The sequence below is a fragment of the Bos grunniens genome, chromosome X, assembly GCF_055505025.1.
Source record: "Bos grunniens cultivar Pamir isolate PY7600 chromosome X, Bosgru_T2T1.0, whole genome shotgun sequence".
In the NCBI taxonomy this organism is placed as follows: Eukaryota; Metazoa; Chordata; class Mammalia; order Artiodactyla; family Bovidae; genus Bos; species Bos grunniens.
The window spans coordinates 132,483,509-132,505,019 of NC_141194.1; the positions used below are offsets into that span (position 1 = coordinate 132,483,509).

Here is a 21,511-nt window from a genome sequence, read left to right on the forward strand (position 1 = left end):
CCAAGATCACACTGCTCATAAATGGCAGAATTTGGTCTCAGACCCAGGCAGTCTGGCTCTAGATCAGCATGGTCCAGTAGAGTTTTCTGATATTCTAGAAGTGCTCTTAGCTTCCCTGGTGGCTCAGACGGTAAAGCGTCTGCCTGCAATATGAGAGAATTGGGTTCAATCCCTTGGTCGGGAAGATCCCCTGGAGAAGGAAATGGCAACCCACTTCAGTACTCTTGCCTGGAAAATTCCATGGACGGAGGAGTCTGGTGGGCTACAGTCCATGGGATCACAAAGAGTTGGACATGACTGAGCAATTTCACTAGATTTGTGCTGTCCAGTATGGGGCCATGTGGCTATGGAGCACTTGAACTATGGCTGATGCAACTGAAGGACTGAATTTTAATCTTGAAAAACTTTATATTTACATTTAAATAGTCACCAGTGGCTAGCAGCTACTGTGTTGGACAGACAGCTCTAAAGTGAAGTGAAGTTGTGGAGTCACTCAGTTGTGTCCCACTCTTTGGGATCCCATAGACTATAGTCTACCAGGCTTCTCTGTCCATGGGATTTTCCAGGCAAGAGTACTGGAGTGGGTTGCCATTTCCTTCTCCAGGGGATCTTCCTGACCCAGGGATCGAACCCAGGTGTTCTGCATTGCAGGCAGACACTTTACCCTCTGAGCCACCAGGGAAGCCCACAGACAGCTCTAAACTCTGGCCTTAATCACTATACCCACCTGCCTGTCTCCGTCCATCCGTCCTCTCTGAGACCCCAGCACTCCCCTGAAACTGCTCTAGCCAGGTGACTGGCCAGCAGCCAAACGCAAAGGCAGTTTCATCAATTTTTATTCTTCTGGATCCTTCAGGAACATTAGGTAAAACTGAGCATTCTCATTCCTTTTTCATGAAGAAAGAATTAATAGCCCTATGAAAGAAAATTCAGAAAAGTAGAAAGGGAAAAAAAAATCACCTGCAGTCCCACAACCAAAATATAATTCTTATGAACATTCCAGTACATTTCCTTCTATAATTTTTAAACAACAGTTGGAATCACACTTATTTTTAAAATTTACCTTTGTTTGATTTTAGAATAACTATGTCCTCTGGGGGTCAAATTCTCATCCTGATGATTTTACCCACTCTCAGTGATGAGCTCATGGATACATATTTTTGACTCCTTCATAGGTATCTCCATTTTAAATATCTCAGTGGTACCTCCAACTGACCATATTCAGACACTTGCTCCCTTATCTTTCTCCAAAAACCTGCTCCTCTTCCTTCTGGCTTCCCCCTTAACAAGAACAGTACCCCCATGCGCCCACCAAATCAAGCCAGAAATCGGAACCCTCTCCCCCATCCAGGCCCTTACCTTTAAAAAAAAAAAAAAGATTAATTTTGTTTTATTTATTTGGCTGCATCAGGTCTTAGTTGTGGTGCATGGGCTCTAAAGCTCGAGGGCTTAGTTGCCCGACTAGGGTGGATCCTTAATCACTGGAGCACCAGGGAATTCCCAGCCCTTAACTTTCTATGTCTCTAATTCCTCTGTTCTTCCATCTTCATTCCTACTCTCATCACAAACTGAGCCCTAAGATGTTCATGATCTGAGCCCTTCACCCTGGTACCCAACCCTGAGCGTAGGTTGAGTCCCTTGGCTGGCTGTAGATTGAGCCCCTTGCCCTTGACATTGACAAATCCTTTCCCACTGGTTTCAGAATGAGCCTAACTAACCCTGGCCACAGCTTAACCCATAGCTGTAACCAGTTAAAACTGCCTGCCCTTGGTTGAGTGAAGGTGGTACAGAGCTAACCCATTTCTACCAATAAAGACCCCACTAGTGAGTTTGGACCCAGAGCAATGTCATGCCCTACAAAGGACAGCCCCTGAGGGATCCAAGAGTTAGGAATTGCAAGAAGGGCCAGATTCTGGTATGGAGGGCTTCCTGGGAGAGGCGGGTGGGCCTTGAACCGGATCGCTGTCTTCTCCGTAGCTAGAAGATCCCTCCGTGTTTCCAGCTGTGATTGTGGAGCAAGTTCCCTACCCCGAATTACTGCATCTGTACTCAGGCCTGGAGCTGGATGACGTTCACAGTGGCATCATAACAGATGGGACATTATGCATGACACAGGATCAGATCTTGGAGGGCAGTTTTTTGCTGGCAGGTCTGTTTCCTTCCTGGGCAGGGAAGGTGTGGAGGAGGGAGGGGTTCTGTCTTCAGGTAACAGTAGCCCACAGAGGCTTCTCGTGACCCCATGCAGCCAGGAGCAAGGCCCCCAGTAGTTGGAAATTAGACGGGGTGACTAGGATAAGCAGAAGGTAGTACCACTGTAGAGAGGAGAAAGCCACCTAAATGGATCCGTGGTCTCCTGAGATGCAGTGGAACAGTGAGGGGAGACCAGCTCTGCTGGGATGGCTGTAGAGAAAGGTGGAGAGTCAGGGTGGGAGGCACGCTGCTACCTTCCCGCTGCCCCTGGGCTCCTTAGCCTCGTTCTGGCGGCACCCACTGCCCTATGTCCTGAGGGAATTTTCTTCTCTCCCAACCATGGAACCTGGCACCAGATGACAATGAAACCACCTCACAAACCGTGTCAACCCCTGAAGTCTTGCTCAACGTCGAGTCTCCTAACAACATCCTGGATGACAAGCAGATCTGTGAGTTTGAACTGTGGCGCCTCAACTCGCGGCAACACAAAATTCCATTTTAAAGTATCACATCTGTGTATTGGACTCTCAGGGGCCTGTGTGTGCCCGGCTAATGCACCCACACCACCCCTACACCTGTTAACACGCTCTTGAGCTGTGAGTGGAGTGGGATGGGGCAGAATGGCCCCTGCGGATGAGGAAGAAGATGGAGTGACTTTTTGTAACTCTTTATAAAAATAACCAGGTTGACTGGTTACTTTTTCCAATTTTTAAATTACAGTAAAATACGCATAGGGCTTCCCTGGTGGCTTGGTGGTAAAGAATCTGCCTCCTAATGCAGGAGACACAGGTTTTGACCCCTGGGTCAGGAAGATCCCCTGGAGGAGGAAATGGCAACCCACTCCAGTATTCCTGCCTGGAGAATCCCATGGACAGAGGAGCCTGGTGAGCTATATAGTCCATAGGGTCACAAAGAGTCAGACATGGCTGAGCGACTGAACAACAAACTACACATAACATAAAATGAACCACCTTAACCATCTTTCAGTGTTCGGGTCTGTGGTATTAAGTACATTTGTTATGTTGTGCAGCCACCATCATCCTCTCCAGAACTCTGCATTTTGCAAAACCTGAAGTCTGTTCCCATGAAACACTAACTCCTTATTCCCCCTTCCCCTCAGCCCCTGGCCACCACCACTCTACTTTATATCTCAATGAATTTGACTCCTCTTGGGGCCTCAGATGAGCTGAAGTATACAGTATTTGTTTTTTGGGGGGACTGGCTTATTGGTCCGTCCACGTGTAGCATGTGTCAGAACTTCCTTGTTTAAGGCAGAATGCTATTGGCCAGGGTAACGTCAGGCCGCTCTGCTGTCTCGCTGAGCTCCCAGGATGACTGTGCCAGATGCGGCTTAGTTAGAAATGTACCGGGCTGGAGCCTCCTCATCCCTTCCCTGTTCTAGGAGGTTGGCCCCTACCTCCTGCGATGGCCCCTGAGGCAGGCTCTTCCCCCAGCAAATACCCCCATCCAGGCATCTGCCATGACTCTACAGGAAGATTCCTGGCTCCAACTGACCTTCGAAGGAGGTGCTGGGATACAGGGTGGCAAAAAAGCCATGAAGCTGCAGGTTCCAATTCCTCATCCCACCTCTGGCACTAATTTTCACTCAGGATTCAACAGATATTTACTGAGGACCCTCACATACCAGGCATGTGTGACCAAGTTGCTGTGTGACCCTGGGCACATGCCCTGCCATCTCTGGGTCTCAGTCTCCTCATCAGGGCTAAACGAAGTCTAAGGGCCCTTCTGCTTGTAAAATGAGTAGACGACTAAATGAAGGTGGCCCTTTCCCCGGGTGTCACCTGGAACTTCCCACCACCAGCGGCGGGCTGCACATGTGCATGCTGTGATTGGGGCCAGCTTGTGCCCACAGCTCTGCAGATGTTTCCTCTCCTCGTGCCGTGAGACACAGGAGGCATTTTCAGGTGTGTCCTGTGTCTGGGGCTGTGGGGAATGATGCTTCGCCCCCACCCCCACCCCCCAGGAACCCACTGTTCTCTTGAGCACGGGGAGACCACACTCCTACCGTGCCCTGGACCCATGCCACCTCAGGCCTTTCTTCTTGCAGTCAGCACCTCCGAAATGCTTCCAGAGCCAGACCCTGCTCCAGCCATGACACTGCCCAACTACCTGTTTCCTGTCTCTGAGCCCGACGCCCTGAACAGGGCTGGTAACACTGGTGACCAGGAGGAGAACTGTCTGGAGGAGAAGGTCCCCAGAGAAGAGAGCGCTAAGAAGACTGGAAAATCCAAGAAGAGAAGTAAGATAGGGGGGGGAGAGAGAGTGTGTGTGTTTCCTCAAGGGGCTGGGCAGTAGGAGAGGGCTCAGGGAGACCACGGCTAGAGGTGAGTCCCATGCTTTACAGACATGTTCAGAGCATAGCTCTCTGGTGTGGCAGAGACAGATGGAAAGTCCTCCCTTCTGGAAAGCCGGGCCTCATCAGGTAGCTTGCCTAAAGCCTGACATTTTCCAGGCTACTCCTGTCTGCCCAGCAGATATGTAAATGCTTATTAGCAAGCCCATGACCTCAGTGGATTGAATCCTGCACTGAGTGTTCAGACACCAGCCTTGGCCCCCTGGCCAGTTCCTGCCCTCTGGGGGCCTCTGCCTCTGCTCTTAGCTTCCTTCTTGGAGCTTACGGAGCCGAGACCGTATATGGTAGAGGACTTTGGGCTTTCCCAAGCCCCATGTTATTGATTTACTCAGATGATGGCTGGTCGATACTGCCGTGTCAGTGTGGCAACCAAAGCCTGGTGCCACACTTATCTGCACAACAGGCACACCTTCAGATGCCATTTTGTTTCAAAAATTAGGCAAGGCAGATTCTGTGCTTCTAAAGGTGACTCATTGGCAAGCACTCCGTGGCCCCTCATTGTTTGGGGCCTGAAATGCAGGAGGGCCCTTGGGGGGTGGAGCTACCTGAGTGCGATGCCTCTTCCTTGTCGCCGGGTGCCCCTCAGTTGGTAAGCGCCTGGGCCCTCTGTCTCGGGAGCCCTGCCCTGTAGCCTCAGCTCACTCCCACCTCCCCCCCACCCTCAGTCCGGAAGACCAAGGGCAACCGCAGTACCTCACCTGTCACTGACCTCAGCATCCCTATTCGGAAGAAATCGAAGGATGGCAAAGGTACAGCAGGGAGGCGGGTGAGGTGGGAAGGGAGCCGGCAGGGGTGGGTGGGGTCTGGGCACCCCATCACCACCCTGCTGCTCTGCAGGCAGCACCATCTACCTGTGGGAATTCCTCCTCGCACTTCTGCAAGACCGGAACACCTGCCCCAAGTACATCAAGTGGACCCAGCGAGAGAAAGGCATCTTCAAGCTGGTGGATTCTAAGGCAGTGTCCAAGCTGTGGGGGAAGCAGAAGAACAAGCCTGACATGAACTATGAGACGATGGGCCGGGCACTCAGGTAGGAGCCCCTGCCCGGAGGGGTCCCCAAGCTTCTTCCTCTGTCCCAGGAGCCCCTCGCTAAGGGGCCTCCAACTTTCCCTGGAAAGATCAGGCTCTGTGTGGGTGATGAGTAAGTACCTTGCTCCTCCTGCATGGGTCACCTAGACACTCTTCTGAGGCGCAAATTCCTGGGCCCATCCCCACAAGTCTCCTGTGACTCTCCCGTTTGCTTACCCCCCAGCCCGTTTCCCAGGTCCTATCTGGGAGGGACAGTCCTCTTCTTGTGTTTCTGTCCTAGCCTTTTCTCTTTTTAGAGTGGAAAGAGAATTTCAGGGCCTCCCCATCCCCAAGAAGGGCTTCCTTCACATTCTGCAAGCCAGGGACCAAGGAAGATGGGTCTGACTTACCCACAGTCGGTCTCTCAGGCTGGGGGATGGCTGAACCCCCATCCTCCACCCCCTCCCATCCTTCACTCACCCCATCCTCTGCCCCAAAGCAGCATGAGGGTCAGCATTGGAAATCCCCTTTCATGGACCCTTTGAGTCATCAGAGGGAGATCTCAGAAACTTCATAAAAGCCTTCTAAGTCCAAAGTGTCCCTTCCCTTGCTCAGGGCGCCCATCTGCATCCCCCCACCGGTCCTGGAGGGCACTATGTCCCTGACACTCCCTGCTCTTCACCCAGATATTACTACCAACGAGGCATCCTGGCCAAAGTGGAAGGGCAGAGGCTGGTGTACCAGTTTAAGGAGATGCCCAAGGACCTGGTGGTGATCGAAGACGAGGATGAGAGAAGCGAGGTCACAGCCACATCCCCTCAGGCCTCTGCTCCCTCCACCTCCTCTGGTGGCAGCTCCCGGAGAGCCAGTTCCCGGGTCTCATCTAGAGCTGCCCCGCAGGGCAAGGGTGACACTTCCTGGGAAAAGCCGAAGGTGCAGCACGTTGGTCTCCAGCCATCTGCGAGTCTGGAATTGGGACTGTCTATAGACGAAGAGATCCCCACTACCTCCGCCATGCTTGTCTCTCCACCAGAGAGCCAGGCCAAAGTCACCAAAGCTGTGAGGTAAGGGCGCCCAGGTCGTTCTAAGTCTTCCCCTAGGGATGGTGACATTTTCAGCTTCTTGCAAAGTTGTGCTCTGTCTCTGACTCCTGGGACCCTCACAGCATCCCTGGGAATCCAGTGGGACACTCGTGGCTTAAAAGAGGGAAAGGTGACTTGACTGAGGTCACACACCAAAATAACAAATGGCCAAGCCAGTCCTTGACCTGGGGCATCTTCTGTTGCCAGCTGGGGCTACTCCTGTTACCCCAGGGTGCTCCTCAAGAACCTCCTCTCCTGGGCACATCCCCACAAGTCTCCTCTACTCCAGAAAAGGGGTAACAGAGAACGTGCCATTCTGCCTTCCTCAGGCCCTACCAAGCCCACCAGGAAAGCTCTTGTTACTAATTGTCCACACTAAGGTCCCTCCAATTTTCCCTGAAAAGTTTGGCCTTTGTCTGGGTTATACGTGTGTACCTGTTACTATGCTGATGTGGGCCACGGGGATGCTCTTCTGAAGAGGGATGTCAGTGCACTGCAGTGGTGATGAACACAGTCTCTGGAGGCAGAAAGCCTAGGTGTGTCCCTGTTGCTGGCTGTGTGGTCTAGGGCAAGTTACATAACCTCTCTGTGCCTCTTTCCTCATGCAGGAAAATCAGATTGTTAATCTTATTCAACTCATGGGCTGATCAGAAGATGGAGTGAGATCCCACATGCGAACCATTTAAATGATCCCTGACCCAAGCTAAGGGCCCAACAAACAGTGGCTGAAACACCTTCTGCCCCATTCCCCCAGTGCCCTCCTTCCACACCTCCTCCCTGAACCAAATGTGCTTTCTGCTTCTCCTCAGTACTTCTGCCGTGCCCAGCAGCATCCACCTAGGAGTGGCCCCCGTCAGGTCGGGCTCGGCCCTGACCCTGCAGACCATCCCGCTGACCACAGTGCTGACCAACGGGCCTCCTGCCAGTACTACTGCTTCAACCCAGCTCGTTCTCCAGAGTGTTCCACCTGCTTCCACCTTCAAGGACACCTTCACTCTGCAGACCTCCTTCCCCCTGAACACCAGTTTCCAAGAGAACCAGGTGGCAGCACCAGGGGCTCCGCTGATTCTCAGTGGCCTCCCCCAGCTTCTGGCTGGGGCCAACCGTCCGACCAATCCGGCACCACCCTCAGTCATGGGAGCTGGCCCAGCGGGGCCCAGCTCTCAGGCCCCTGGGACTGTCATTGCGGCCTTCATCAGAACTTCCGGTGCCACCACAGCCCCTGGGGTCAAGGAGGGGCCACTGAGGCCCTCGTCCTATGTGCAGGGCATGATGACTGGGGCCCCCATGGAGGGCCTGCTGGTTTCTGAAGAGACCCTCAGGGAACTCCTGAGGGAGCAGGCTCACCTTCAGCCACTTCCAAGCCAGGTAGTTTCAAGGGCTTCCCACAATCCGAGCCTTCTGGGAAACCAGACTTTGTCTCCTCCCAGCCGCCCCACTGTTGGGCTGACCCCAGTGGCTGAACTTGAGCTCTCCTCGAGCTCAGGGTCCCTGTTTATGGCTGAGCCTAACGTAAGCACACCTGGGAGCCTGCTGACTAGATCCCCAACCCCAGCCTCCATCTCCCCATTCAACCCCACTTCCCTCATTAAGATGGAGCCTCATGACATGTAAATGAAGGGGGTCAGGGGGAAATGTGACTGCCAGGCAAAGTTGAGCAGCATTTGTACACGGACTTCCTCTAAGAGAGACTGACTGAAGTAGTACACCAGCCCTTACATTTCAGCAGGGTGTCAATACACCAGACCCCCATGCCACCCCTGCTTGGTGTCACCATGGCCAAGACAGGCCCAGTTGGAGCATCCCTGGTGTCAGACCATGGCTTTTAAGAGTACTAGGGGATATGCTCTTGTCGGGGTAATGGGCTGACTTCCTGATGGAGGCAAACCTTCTGAGATGTTTGTAACCAGGGCTGGGGTAGGGGCTTCATGAGAAGAGTCTTTTTACCTGGCTGTATTCCACCATCTTCGTTCCCTCTGCAGAGTATTTACTATGCCATATGTGAATATCTCTGTATGTATTTGTGTGTACTTGTGCGTCTTCTTTGGTGAGGATGGGGGTGTAGCTGTGAGGTCTTCAAGGGTGTGTGTCTCTCTGAAGGTCAGCCACAGAGATGGGGAGTTTTTTGTTTGGAGGGAAAGCATTCTCCAGTTCCCTTTGTACAAGCCAAGATTTGTTCTGAGACTGTGGGGTACAGGTTTGAGCCCCCAAATCTGGAGAGATGTCACAGAGCTGGGGTAGGTCTGGGGAGGAGAGCTTTGATGGGTGTGTTTGTTGGGGAAGACGGAATTGTAGGGGACAAGGAGAAAGCCATGTGGGATAAAACCCTGAAGAGAGGGAAGGAATTCAGCCCTGTGGAGCAGCCCCACAGGCTAGACCGAGGTCTTCTTGGGCTCAGCCTCATTGCCCACCAGTCATTTGCTAGCAGGCCAAATCCTTAATCTCCCCAGAGTGTTTTGTGCCCCTCCAGGGTTAGACTCAGCCACAAGGTCCCCAGGGGAAGGGGACTAAATAATGGATGTTTGCACCCAGGGCTTGGGCTGTAATTCTAGCCTTCACGGCCACCCTGCTCTGCATCCCAAATCCTGGCTTCCGTCTTGGTTAATTTCGCCCCTGCCATCCATTGCTGGCAGGCGGTGCAGGGGACGTCGGGTAACCACATGCTCGGGGTCTGCCTCCGTCCCTGCTCGTGCCTCCTTGCTGGTCAGCCTGCTTTCTATTCCCCTCACAGGTCTGCCCACGTACCCACTTCCTCTATGGCTGCAGTAGACCTCCTCCAGTGGGCCGAGGTCCTTGACAGCCAGCCTTCTCACTTCACCCTGACTCCTCCTCCACGAAGATGGGGCCTGAACCTGTGAGCTCCTGTCCTTTCTGTCCTTCCGCATGCCTTCCTTCCACCTTTCCTCTTTCTGAGAAGGGGGTCAGCCAGTTATCTCTTAAAGTCCACCCCTCGGCAGGGGGCCTTGATCCCCTCCCCTCTCTCTTCTGTGAATTTGCCTTTGTCTCTCCTGCCAGGTTTGGGAGCAAGGCTGAGAGCTCTACTATGTCAGCCTCAGAAACAGCGATAGGATCTGGTAAATGTGGTTACTGTGAATTGGTGCCTCAGGACCCTTGCTGTGTCCTTGACACAAAACCAGCCACTTGATCTCACTACCTCCCCTGGTTGCCCTTCTCTCTCTCTCCTTCTGGTCACTGCCAAGCCCATTATCATGCTCTGTCACCTCTTGTTCTCCCCCTTCTCCACCCTGGGAGGGAACCATGTATGGTTGTGCGGGTATATTTCTTACATGTCTCCAGCACTTGGCATTAATGTCCCTTTTTCTAATAAAATCAGCTTATGATGACAGCTTCCTGGTGGTGGAGAGCAAAACATCTTGAGAAAGGGTCACCTTTGAAAACAACTTTACACAAAGGTGCCACATGGGTTAGGAGTGGCCCTGCCCCCTCACCTGAACCCCATAGGACTCTTCATCTGAAGTCACTGATACCCTGGAGATGATGTCAAATTTCTTCTTCATAGTTCTTGGCCCCTTGTAAGTCCTCACAGCACATGACACTACTTCCCCTTCCTCTGTCACCCTCTCTGTGCCCTTTCTAGCTCCACATCTACATTCACTGTGGGCACCCCACGAGCCTCAGCCATCCTCCTGGCTCCAGTGAGGCTCTTCAGGTTGGGTATGGAATCTAGAGGCCCAGCCCCTACTCTTCTCAGCTTCTGGCTCACATTTCTCCTGGATAGTTCTACCTAGATGATTGTCAGACCCTCAAAGATTGTCCCTCTATCAAAAATGGATTTTTGGAAGTCTTCCAACACACAAAACCATTCCAGACAAAAAGGCCGTCATGACTTGCCTACTTCTGTTATTGTCCTGACCTTCTAAGCTTGACATTTCAGAGCCATCTGCTGGCCACATTCACTTGACCCTGACCCTTACTCGTTGCCTCAAATCCGGTGTGGTTTGCCACGTCTCTCCAATCCAGCCATTCTTCCACACTTGAAGAGAGCCTCCAGCCTTGTTCAGCCTCCCCCAGAGCTTATCCCCTTCCCTGGACATATCAGCAGTCCCCCAGTGTGATCTGAGTCACCCCCTCCAACCTGCCAGGGCCCCAGCTCTATTCTTCCTCTGCCAAAAAGTCTCCTGGGGCTTCTCACTGCCTACAAATGGGGGTAATACTCAAAATCCTTAACTTCCAATCTGTTCTTAGTGGCTGGGCATTAACCCTTTATTGTCTGACTCACAAGGCAATCCAGGGGTCCTGGAGGAGGGATTTGGGAGCACTTGATGGCTCAGGGCAGTTGTTCCAGGAGTATTTTGCACTTTACCATCACGTCCTAGCCTACTTCCCCATTCACCTCCCACTGCTCCCCTGACCCCTTGTATTGCTCCAGTCAAACGGATGGATTCACTAACCTTTGCACCTGCTTCTGTTGGAGTTGCCTCCCTCTGTACTTTTACTTTTCTTGCTTCTGCTCAACCACAATGCTCTTCCCACCCTGCTGCTGCTGCTGCTGCTAAGTCACTTCAGTCATGTCCAGTTAAGCTTATGCGACCCCATGGACTGCAGCCTACCAGGCTCCTCCATCCATGGGATTTTCCAGGCAAGAGTACTGGAGTGGGGTGCCATTGCCTTCTCCGTCCCACCCCGCTAGTACTCATCAAATTATACCCATCCTTCAAGGCTCAGTTCATTGACACTGCCTCCCCAGACCAGCCTACCCTTAAGTGAGTTCATTCGAAGTATGTTGCAAGTGCCATTCTTTGGTAACTGACTGTGAGCAGCCTGTGACATCGCCTCTATAATAATGACAAACTGTTACTTAAATCTTCAATGGCCTGGACTTATGTAGTCTCCCCAGTTAGTGTGTTACCTTCTGAGGGGAGTGGGACTGTCGCCCGTAGCAGGGCACACTACGAAGCATCTAGTGAGCGTCAACGGACGGTTACTGATTGAGCTGGGGAGAGAGGGGGACCAAAGTGAGGTAGGTGACCTCCGACCTCCCCTCTGCACAGACACTCACCCCGGGTGCTCCACTGCCCAGGGCCGGCCCTCCCTGGCTCAGTGCCCTCATGGTACCCCCACCCCACCCCTGGCCTTAGCACCCAAGAGTTGTTACTACTTTGAACATCCCCTGCCTCTCAAGAAACTTCCCTGTCCAGTTTCTTTCCTATTCAAAGTGTTAAATTAGCTAAGCTGATAAACTAACCTGTGCTGATGTAGTTATGGGAGAGGGCTAGAGGAGAGCCTCAGGAGAAAGGTTCATTTCAACCAGGGTCGTGTAGCAACAGCGCCCCTGCCTTTGCAATAGTTTGATGGAGTCAAGAGACTGGCTCCTCACCCCCAACAGCTGATGCATTACTCCCTCCTCTGAGCTCCCACAGCACTTTGTATATACCTCTTATTGTAGCACTTAGCACATGGTAGCGCCTTAGCTATGTGTTTATGTATGTTTCCCCTCCAATAGACTGTGAGCTCCTCAAGGACAGGGACTGTGTGTTAGTCACTGATGTATCCCCAGCGCCTAGCACAGTGCCTGGCACACAGTAGGTGCTCAATAAATGTTTATTAAAAGAATGAATGGGTCCTGTTTCTAATCATGAGATTCCAGCGCTATACTAAGGCAGGCCAGAGAGGCCGGGAAAGGACACCCACACGGGGCCTACCACGGCTTTCGACCCCTCATAGAGCATGGCAGGCAGCTGCCTCCCTTGCCCATGTCTGTGGCCACCCCAGGACAACAGGAGCCCAAGGCTGCTTCCAGCAGTGCCTTGCTGTCACTAGGTGCCTGGGGCGGCTCTGAACTGCCCTTCGCTGCTGCCTTCTTCCTGGGACAGACTCATCGCTATTTCCTCATACCTGGGTGGAAATGTCACTTGAGTGGTGGAAATGTCAGCCCCGGTAGGAGGGACAGAACAAGAAGTGATTCTCACGATCGTCGTTCCTCTGACCCCATCATGTATTTTTAAAGAGGCGGTTGCCTCCGGCTCCAAAGCCGCTGGATCCGAAGTGAGTGAACTCATTCCCCAGCCATCCCAGGCCAGGGAGGCCAACGCGGTCGGTCCTTTGAGAGCCTCGGCCTCGGCACGCCAGGCGCGCGGCCGGAGTCCAGCAGGTGGCGCTATGGAGCCGGCGCAGGCGGGCGTGTGGCCCAGCGGAGCCCGGGAAGGGAGAGGCGGTCAGGGCGGGGCCTGCGGCTCCCGGCGGATGCGGCCGCAGCCGGCATCTTCCTGTCCCTCTATCCTGACTCTGCGCCCCAAACTGTCCCTGGGCGGCTCTGGTTCCCAAGCAGGCCTTCCATTTCTCGGGAGCTTGGAACTTTCCCCTCAGCCCCCTCCCCCTCCACTTTCCAGGGGGAATTTAACAGTCGAATAGCCTCTCCCCATTGGCCGGTCGCGCCCTGGCCCCGCCCCCGTCGCCCCCTACCCGTAGCCTCCAGGACCAGCAGGTGAGCACGCGGCGGGCCTGGCCTCGGTTGCCGGCCTGCACTCTCTCCCGGGTGGCGGGAGTGAGCCCGGGCCGCAGCCACCAGCCGCAGGGCTCCCGGCCTGGCCCACCTCCCACCGCAGCCTGCCTTTAGCTACAGATACACGCAGCGCCGCTTTCAACCTTGAAATCGGAGAGCAATTGAGGCGCCCGCGACAGCCTTCTGCCCGCGGAGGGCCCCAACCGCCCGTGGCGAGACCCTGAGCTACGGGGGACCAGCGCGCGGCCCGGGAGGCATCCGAGCCCGGTTGCCCAACGCTGCGGCTTGCCAGTCCGCCTCACCGGGGAAACCCGTGGTCCAGGGGAACACGTGGAACCCGCCCCGCCCCGCCCCGCCCCATGGCGGGGTCCAGAAGGCCCGAGCACTTGGCGCCTCCCGCTGGCTGCTAAGCAGACTGCCCTTGGGGCGGACTCCGTCCTCCCTAAACACATACACGCACTTGTCTTAGCAGGGAACGTGAACGTGAAGTCGCTCAGTCGTGTCCGACTCTTTGTGACCCCATGGACTGTAGCCTACCAGGCTCCTCCGCCAATGGGATTTTCCAGGCAAGAATACTGGAGTGGGTTGCCATTTCCTTCTCCAGATCTTCCCGACGCAGGGATTGAACCCGGGTCTCCCGCATTGTAGGCAGACGCTTTACCGTCTGAGCCACCAGAGCAGGAATGGGACACAATAAAATGCCCAGCAGTCTTCCCCGTCGTGGGTTAAAGTATGCAAGGGGCAGGAGTTTGCCGCCCAATTCGCCGCCCTCCCCCAACCCAAATAGGGCTGCAGTGAAAGCGGATCGTCCTTTCTCGGAGTATGGAGACTCCGAGAGCCTCCCTCTGAACCCAGCACCTCAAAGAGAAGCACTCTGGTAAGACCATCAACTGTAGGCTTGCGACCTCAGCATGTCGGAGGAACTAACTTCAGCTAAACAGCCATGGTTACTCAGTATGTTTCTCTTCCATTGGCGGTAAATTGGGCCCCATTTGGCAGATGGAATAATGAAGGCTCGAAATACTAGGTTCTCTCTCACCCGCTATAAGCCTAGGTGGGAAGTGGTGGGCTAGCTCTTTCCCTGAGACCGCACTGAAAAGGATTAGATCATTTAATAAGAGGTGATCGTCCTCTCCCCAGTCCGAACCCGGGAATGCAAACTCATCTCCTGCTTTATGGGATTCACCCCCACTCCTCCATCTTTGGTCTTCCCACTCTGGCAGAAGAGCCGTGAGAAGGCTCCGGGAAAGGTGTGGAGAAGGGAGCCCAAAAGCAAGGAAATAAGAAACTGCTGTTTGGCGTGGCTTTCAACTCACTTCCTTTCTCCAGAGAAATAAAGGGGTGTGTGCAAGCCCACACACTCAAACGCCCAGGGCTGTCCAGGAGTCGCAAAGGACCATCACCTATTCCTTTGCAATCACTCTGACTTTGCCCACTGCATCTCCATCCTGCTCTAAATGGAAATCCTTATACCCCTAAAGCTCTCCCTTCATCCTTTGTTCTGAATCAGGCAATCACCTTTTCCCCTCCCTCTGCCTGTCCTACCTCCAACATATTTTACCAATGTATTAAAAGAAAAAGGAAAAACCTCTGTCACTACCTGGTTTAGAGTTCTCATGGTTCCCCATCACCTCAGGCAAAAGTCAAAGCCATACTCCTTGGCATGGCTGGCAGGGCTCCTACACTCTCCTTCCCCACCTGTACCTTCCAGCTGCAGTGAGACTGGAGTTGTAGTTTCCTGCACATACTACCCTTCTTCTTTGTCTCCAAGCCTGTGCTCAGATGTCCCCTTAGTTCAAGGGTTCCTCCCTGCCACCCCAATTCCCATTTTGCTACTTGTCAATTAGGCATTACTTCTGACCACCTCTGTGCCCTAGCCCATCCAGCTGAGCTCCCAAAGCATCCTGGGCTTAGCTGGATCCTCGCATTCACCACGTGGCCTCAGGTGTTGTTTGGGAAGCCTTGAGGCCTCAGGATCAGGAGGTGGGGAATGAAAGCCAATTGGGAGGATTAATGCTGCTCCTCCATCTGAGCAACTCAGGGGTCACTCCTGGGGCAGGATGGCTGGATTCCTGTTGGCCAGACAGACAGACCCCCTGGCTGGTACATGACATGGCTCTCCAGACACGGCAGCCACAGTGAGAGATCCCAAGAGCATAGCTTACAAGGGCCTCATCCCAGACCTACAGACATCCCCTTCCCTTCAAACAGTAACAGGCTCATTCTGGAGCCAGCAGTCACAAGTCACAATCATACTTTCTACTGCTGGTTTTCAGAAGAAGGGAGAAAAGTTGTAAAGTCTAGGATGGGCATCTTGCCTCCAAAGCTGGTGGGTCTTAGGAAAGCAGAACCATGGAAGGTCTGCACTATGTAGGGGGGCAGAGGGGACACCGGCAAGACAGTGAGGGCAGTGAGTAACAAGACCATGAAGTCTGCTGCTCACACAGGGCAGGAAACAGTGCTGGCAGGCAGGTGATTTCCTTGAGTTAAAGAGGATCATCCCTCACAGCCACCTCAAAGAGGGCCCCTCCCTCTGACCACACTCCTCTGGGGATTGAGCGATGTGTGCACATGTGCAGGGGCACCCCTACGCAGCCTACCAAACTGACGCAGGTACTCACTTCTCCCCAGGATTTGTACCTGCCTTTCCTTTCCAAATCTTGCCAAGGTGACCCAAATCCTCACTGGTCACTCTACCTGCTCTCAGTTGCCGTGCTGATAAGGACCCCAAACTGCAAAGCAGGGTGAGGGCTTCCCTCACTGACTTCATAAGGATACCCATCTTTTTTAAACTACAGAAAAGCCAATACGGGGAGCAGAGAAAAGAGACAGGAGACAGAAGCCCTGACACAGGTTTTTCAGTATGCAAGTGTTTTTGACTCCACAGCCAGTTGCTTAAAATGAAACATAAAGGGCAGCCAAAATACACACCCAAATGCAAAAAAGTAAAGGCAAACATAAAATAAACCACACAATACCATGAACCCCAACAAAACCAGAAAATTAAACCCAAAAAACCCCTCAACTTTATATATATATATATATATATATATTTTTTTTTTTTTAAAAAGGGAGAACAACTGTTCAAAACCAACTGGGCAGTATGGTGGAGGTGGGTAGCAGTCCTACAGAAGGGGGCCTAGAACTTCCCCCCGGGAACAAAGAACAAACACAATACAAAGAAAATAACCAACAATCCTCCTGCGAGGGTCAGGAGTCTCCGGAGAACAGATTGTCCCATCCTCAAACTGGCTTTTTTTTTTTTTTTTGCCTTTTTTTTGTCTTTTTTTTTTCCATTTTCTTCTTTTGTTGTTGTTGTTTTAGCACCTGTACAATAAAACTGTACCATCTCCAACCAGAGCCGGCCGTAGGGAGGCCCTCCTGCTTTTGGATGGTACATACTCTCTACAAGGATTGTTCGGAAAAATAGCAATTGGTAGAAAAATAAGAACAAGAGTGGGAAAGACAATGCCACAGAGGGGGCTGGGGCAAGGAAGCAGCCCAAACCCCTCCTTCTCTCTCTCCACCAACAAACCCAGCGCTGAGAGGGAGACCTGGTAGGGCCGGGCCGCAGGAAACCAGTCTCCTGCCCTCACCTAGGAAACAGCTGAGGCCTGGGTTCAACATCTGGCAGGAAATCCCAGAGCCCTCTGGAAATTCCAAAGGAGAACTGGGCGGGGGAGGGGGGGAGCAGAGGGAGAAGGAGCTGAGGACAGAGAGAAGAGAAAGGGATGCTTCAAAGGCAAGGAGGAGAGATGGGGACAAGGGTAAGAGGGAGCTGAGAGGCTCAGTATCAGGGAGGGCAAGGCCCGGGTGGGGTAGGGTGGCCAGGGGTGCAGGGGAAGAAACTGTGGGAACAAACCTATATTGTGCACTCTGAGGGCAGTGAGGACGGTGAGGAGGAGGTGACCTTATCCTTCAAGACCCATTCTCAACTCTCCATTAGAGTAACTTATTAATAACCCCTTACTCCCACAATCCTCCCCTCCCTCAGTAAACAAGCATCTCCAAACAGCAGGGCTGCTGCAAAGGGCAGGGGGGGTGAACGGGGGTCGGGGGTGGGATTGGGGGAGGGGTGAGCACCAAAGCCTCAGGATTCACCCCCAACCCCCCAGGCCTGGGCCAGCACCAACCACCTTCATTACTTTTACAAGTCAATGGCCCCCACCCTTCCCTGCCTCCTCCCCAGTGGTGGAAAAAATCCTGGGAGTAACTTTTTCAGAGGGAGGAAACAGCTTCAGAGCTTGATCAAGAAAGACAAAGAAAGGAGGTGAAGAAAGTCCCTCAATACAACAAGTTGTCTCAAATCGTCACAGTGATACAGACTTATCAGAAACCAATGAAACAATACAAATTAAATACTAATAAAATAAATACTATGGAAGACAAAAGAACACAGGGGAACGGAGGGGGCGCTCAGAGATTCGGGCTTTTCTCATTTCTCTTCCGGACAGGCCGTGGCCACCCAGGGCCCCGGGTTTGGTCTTGGTCACACACAAGGAGGCCAGTCCAAGGGACCCTGGCGCCACCTCCCACCACCCCTGGGACCTCTTGTCCTCAGACGTGGAGTTCAACTTTCCACCCCCATCACCAACCACAACAACAATGACGATGACAGGGAGATGAGAACTAACTGTAACCAAAAAAAAAAAAAAAAATCCAGTCACTAATGCTGGCATCGATAAGGCGGCTTCTTGTTGGTCCATATTATTGCCTCTTTCTGCAGTCTGGTGCTCGGTGGGGGAAAAACATGGGAGGTGGGGGAGGGGTGAACTTGGGAGGAGAAAGAAGAAAAGGGAGGGGCTGTTTTCCCGGTCAACTGTTCCAAGGCTGGAACTCTACCTCGGACCCTAGGAGCCGAAGCAGCTCCACCTCGTACCGCACCAGCTCCACAGTCTCAGAGGAGCCCGGGGCAGAGGTGCCATCCATGCCTCCAGGCCTCTCGGCGGGGGTCAGCAGCTGACTGGAGGCCACTTGCCGGTAGAACTCAGCCTTGGGCAAGGTGGCGATTTCAAAGTGCGGGAACCGAGCCTGAAAGATCCTTGAGGAAAGCTTCAGCCTCTTCAGGACGTCGGTAAAGAGAAACCAGTTGCAGGGCCTGGAAAAGGCAAGAATGAGAGTTAAGGGAGGGGGCAGAAGAGACAGGGTGGGGGGCGGGCACTGGGCGCTGGCCTGGCTACCCCTCCGCTAAGCCCCTGACTGCTTGGGTGTCGCAGAGGTGACAATTTTCTCCTGTCCCCTACGCTGGCAGGCCCCGGGCTTTTAGCTCAATGGCAAGCCCTCAACCCATGACTGACCCCTTCCAAAAAGTGGGAATAGGGGGGAACTGGGCCTTCCAGAACCATAAACCCTGAGCAGGCGTCCCAGCCTTTGCAGCCCAGGTGACCTGGAATTTACCCTCTGTGGGGACCAGTTCTGCCCCCCAGAAAGCCCTGCCAGCCTGTCTGGTTTCCCTTTGCTTGTCTCACCCCTGCTTCCCCTGCCTCCTTCTTCTCCAAGATCTTCCCCAGCAGAGGGGGAGCCATGGAGAAAGGCCTAAACTGCGGGTAATCCAAAAGGCATTTCTCTTTGGCTCTGGAATGCATTAGACAAGTTTTTTCTCCAGCGGCAGCACCATCGTTTCTGCAGGGCTGCAGCTCACGTTACAGCTACAGCTAGTCTGACTTTGCTGAGCACACCCGACTGGGCGGCAGCCTGGGGACAGCTGGGAGGGGGGCTGCGAGGCTGCCCAGGGCCAAACGCTAGCTTTGACTAAACCAGGAAGAAATGCTGCATCCCCATGTTAGTGGCCCCTGTTTCCAAGGCTGTCTTTCCTCGCCATCCGCCATTCCACTGTCCCACTTCCAGCCTTTGCCACTTTTAGCCTGGACTATATTGCATCAGCCTTCTAACTGGTTTCCCTCTGCCAAGAGTCACTCTTCCACACCCCCACCCACCCTCACTGGATCCTCAGTTACTCTTCGTTTTCTAAAAAGAAAATCAGACCTTTTCACTCGGTCACTAAACCACTTTTAATAGATCCCTAGTATCTCCAGCAAAAAACCCTTCAAACTCTTTAGCATGATTATTATGCAAGACCTTCCAAACAAACCTCACTCAATCCCTTTGGCCTTATCTCCACCCAATCTCTCTCTCTTACTCACACACAGACACACACACACAGGCTGTATACCCCCACCCCACCAAGTACCAGCCATTTAATGCAGGACAGCCCTGTTTTCTGAACTTGAAAGTCTCAGTGCCTTTGCTCATGCCATACCCTCCCTCCTTGTCTCCTCGGCAGCCCAGTGCAGACACCCTGTCACCCGTGAAGCCTTTCTCTGATGTAACCAGTTACTTGTCCCATCTTCCACAGTCTCCTGGCACTTGGTTTGTACCCCTATTATAACCCGGTAACAGAGCCCATTTTGGAAAGAATATAAAAGAAATGCAAACTGTTGTCCAGGAAGGGGAACTTGGGGGTGGACTGGAACTTATATTTTTCCTTTGACACCTTTCTGAACTATTGTATGATTAACAATAATAAATCTGCTTAGGAATGTCGTCTTTTATTAGAGTTCATGGTATACTTGTCTGTGCCCTATACCAGACTGGAGAGTCTTTGAAGGCCAGAGCTATATTCCAGCACTCTGGGTTTGACCTGGTGCAACTGCTTAAGACATGATTCTGGAATTGAATGTTCTGTACACACCTAAAAATTCTCCCCAGACCCACAGTCCTAATCTTAAAAGGCAGCATTTCTTCCGAATGACAGTGACCTCTATCATCTCACACAAGCAGGGAATGGGGTGTTCTGGGTTAAGAGAAAGGGGGTTCAGATGCCAGATCCTTGGACATAGCTTTCAAAGAATGGAGGAAAACCCCCTCAGAACACTGACAGTGCTGATCAGAATTCAGTCTTGCTTTGATGAGTCAGGAGGCACTTCTGAAGCCCACAGGGCCTCAGAGTCATCAGTATATAACACCCTACCCACCTTTTAAGACCACAAATTCTTACACGATGTCACATTTGTGTGGAAGGGCAGATTCAGAAGCAGTGCTCGAGAATGTAGCATCAAGAAAACCAGCTCTGCTGGGACGAAGCTCTCAACCAAATACCCACCTGCCACCCAGTTTGCTTACTGACGCTCAGCCCCTGGTTGCCCCTGTTCTGTCTGCACCTAAAGCACACTACCCTGGTCCTTTTACCGCCTGGGGCCCAAGATCCTATTTCAGAGAAGGAGGTGCTGAATATGTTGGAGGAATTAATTAACTGTGCAATACTATATCCCAGAGGCCCAGCCCCGCCCTCGGGGATCAGCTTATGCCCAGAAGAATAAGGACCAAAAGCCCCTGAAACTTGATCCCTACTAGTGTCATCATAGAGGCTATTTTTATTCTTATCAGGCCAGGGGGGAAGGGATGCAAAGAAACTGTGGTCTAGTGGTTATAGTCGCCAAGTGAGGGGCTCCCTCAAAGGGTTCCTAATTCATTGTCCACCGCCCCCCATTATGTGCACTTCATGTGCTTTCACTTAAAAAAACACAGGGTCTGATATTTCAAAAACTGATCTCAAAGAACAAGTATACTTAAAAGTGTTTGCAAAGGTTTTGAAATATGTGAAGACACCAAGAAGAGGACACTTAATGATGGAGGCCAAGATCCTTGGAGGAGGGCATGGACAACCCACTCCAGTATTCTTGCCTGGAGAATTCCATGGACAGAGTAGCCTGGTGGGCTACAGTCCATAGGGTTCCACGGAGTCAGACACAACCGAAGCAACTTAGCACTAGCACAGGAACAAAAGGACAGTGTATTCTGTATCCTCCTAACCAGCATGGCCATGGCCCTGCAGACTGCTGAGCTTTCTTCTGAATCATCAAATAAAGGTGACATTGGGTCCACGCTAATGCTAAGTACCACATATATTCTAGTCTTTGAAAATGGGTGATTCTCATTATAATATGTGTGGTAATCTGAGAGGACAGCAGCAATGCCATCACCTCACCAACATTAAGGCAATGAGCAACCAGCCTGTGGATTACGTAAGGACTCCAGTGGCCCCACAGCTATGGCAAACATATGTCCTGGCTTTTCCAAGAATCTCAATTTCAAATATTCTGTCTGGCTGTCCCCAGAAACCACAAAAATATTTCAGAGATTCTAATAGTTCACCAGCCCAAATATCTCCCAGATTATCTGTTACACCCAGAAACAGCACAAAAATTCTTCAGAGTGAATCGAGATTTTGGTTTTGGAAAACACACATAGTCAATGCATCTAGAGCTACTCTGAACATATCTAATCTGGGCTGGAGAGTCAGGCTGGGCTGGTCATATTTTCTCCTTCCTGTGCTCTAACATTTGTTCTCCAGGTCTCAGCTTCCTGCAGGAGAACTCCATCCATCCCAGGATC

General features: G+C 52.4%; 2 protein-coding genes across 9 annotated transcripts in view; one reads left to right on the top strand and one right to left on the bottom strand.

Moving 5' to 3' along the window:
- The window catches only part of ELF4 (E74 like ETS transcription factor 4), a 39,646-nt gene extending 27,418 nt beyond the window's left edge, over positions 1-12,228 (top strand). For both annotated transcript variants that reach the window (XM_086387191.1, XM_086387192.1), the window contains exons 3-9: positions 1,978-2,149; positions 2,547-2,639; positions 4,259-4,450; positions 5,230-5,313; positions 5,402-5,594; positions 6,259-6,636; positions 7,464-12,228. In XM_086387191.1, the coding sequence (XP_086243317.1) occupies positions 1,978-2,149; positions 2,547-2,639; positions 4,259-4,450; positions 5,230-5,313; positions 5,402-5,594; positions 6,259-6,636; positions 7,464-8,268 (1,917 nt within the window). In that variant the 3' untranslated portion in view covers positions 8,269-12,228. The remainder of the gene's footprint in view (positions 1-1,977; positions 2,150-2,546; positions 2,640-4,258; positions 4,451-5,229; positions 5,314-5,401; positions 5,595-6,258; positions 6,637-7,463) is intronic.
- Positions 12,229-16,142: 3,914 nt separating this feature from the next.
- BCORL1 (BCL6 corepressor like 1) overlaps positions 16,143-21,511 on the bottom strand; it is a 61,212-nt gene continuing 55,843 nt past the window's right edge. For 6 of the 7 annotated variants that reach the window (XM_086387188.1, XM_086387185.1, XM_086387186.1 and 3 more), the window contains one exon: positions 16,143-18,215. In XM_086387188.1, the coding sequence (XP_086243314.1) occupies positions 17,933-18,215 (283 nt within the window). In that variant the 3' untranslated portion in view covers positions 16,143-17,932. The remainder of the gene's footprint in view (positions 18,216-21,511) is intronic. The other variant, XR_015158708.1, reaches the window with a different exon arrangement.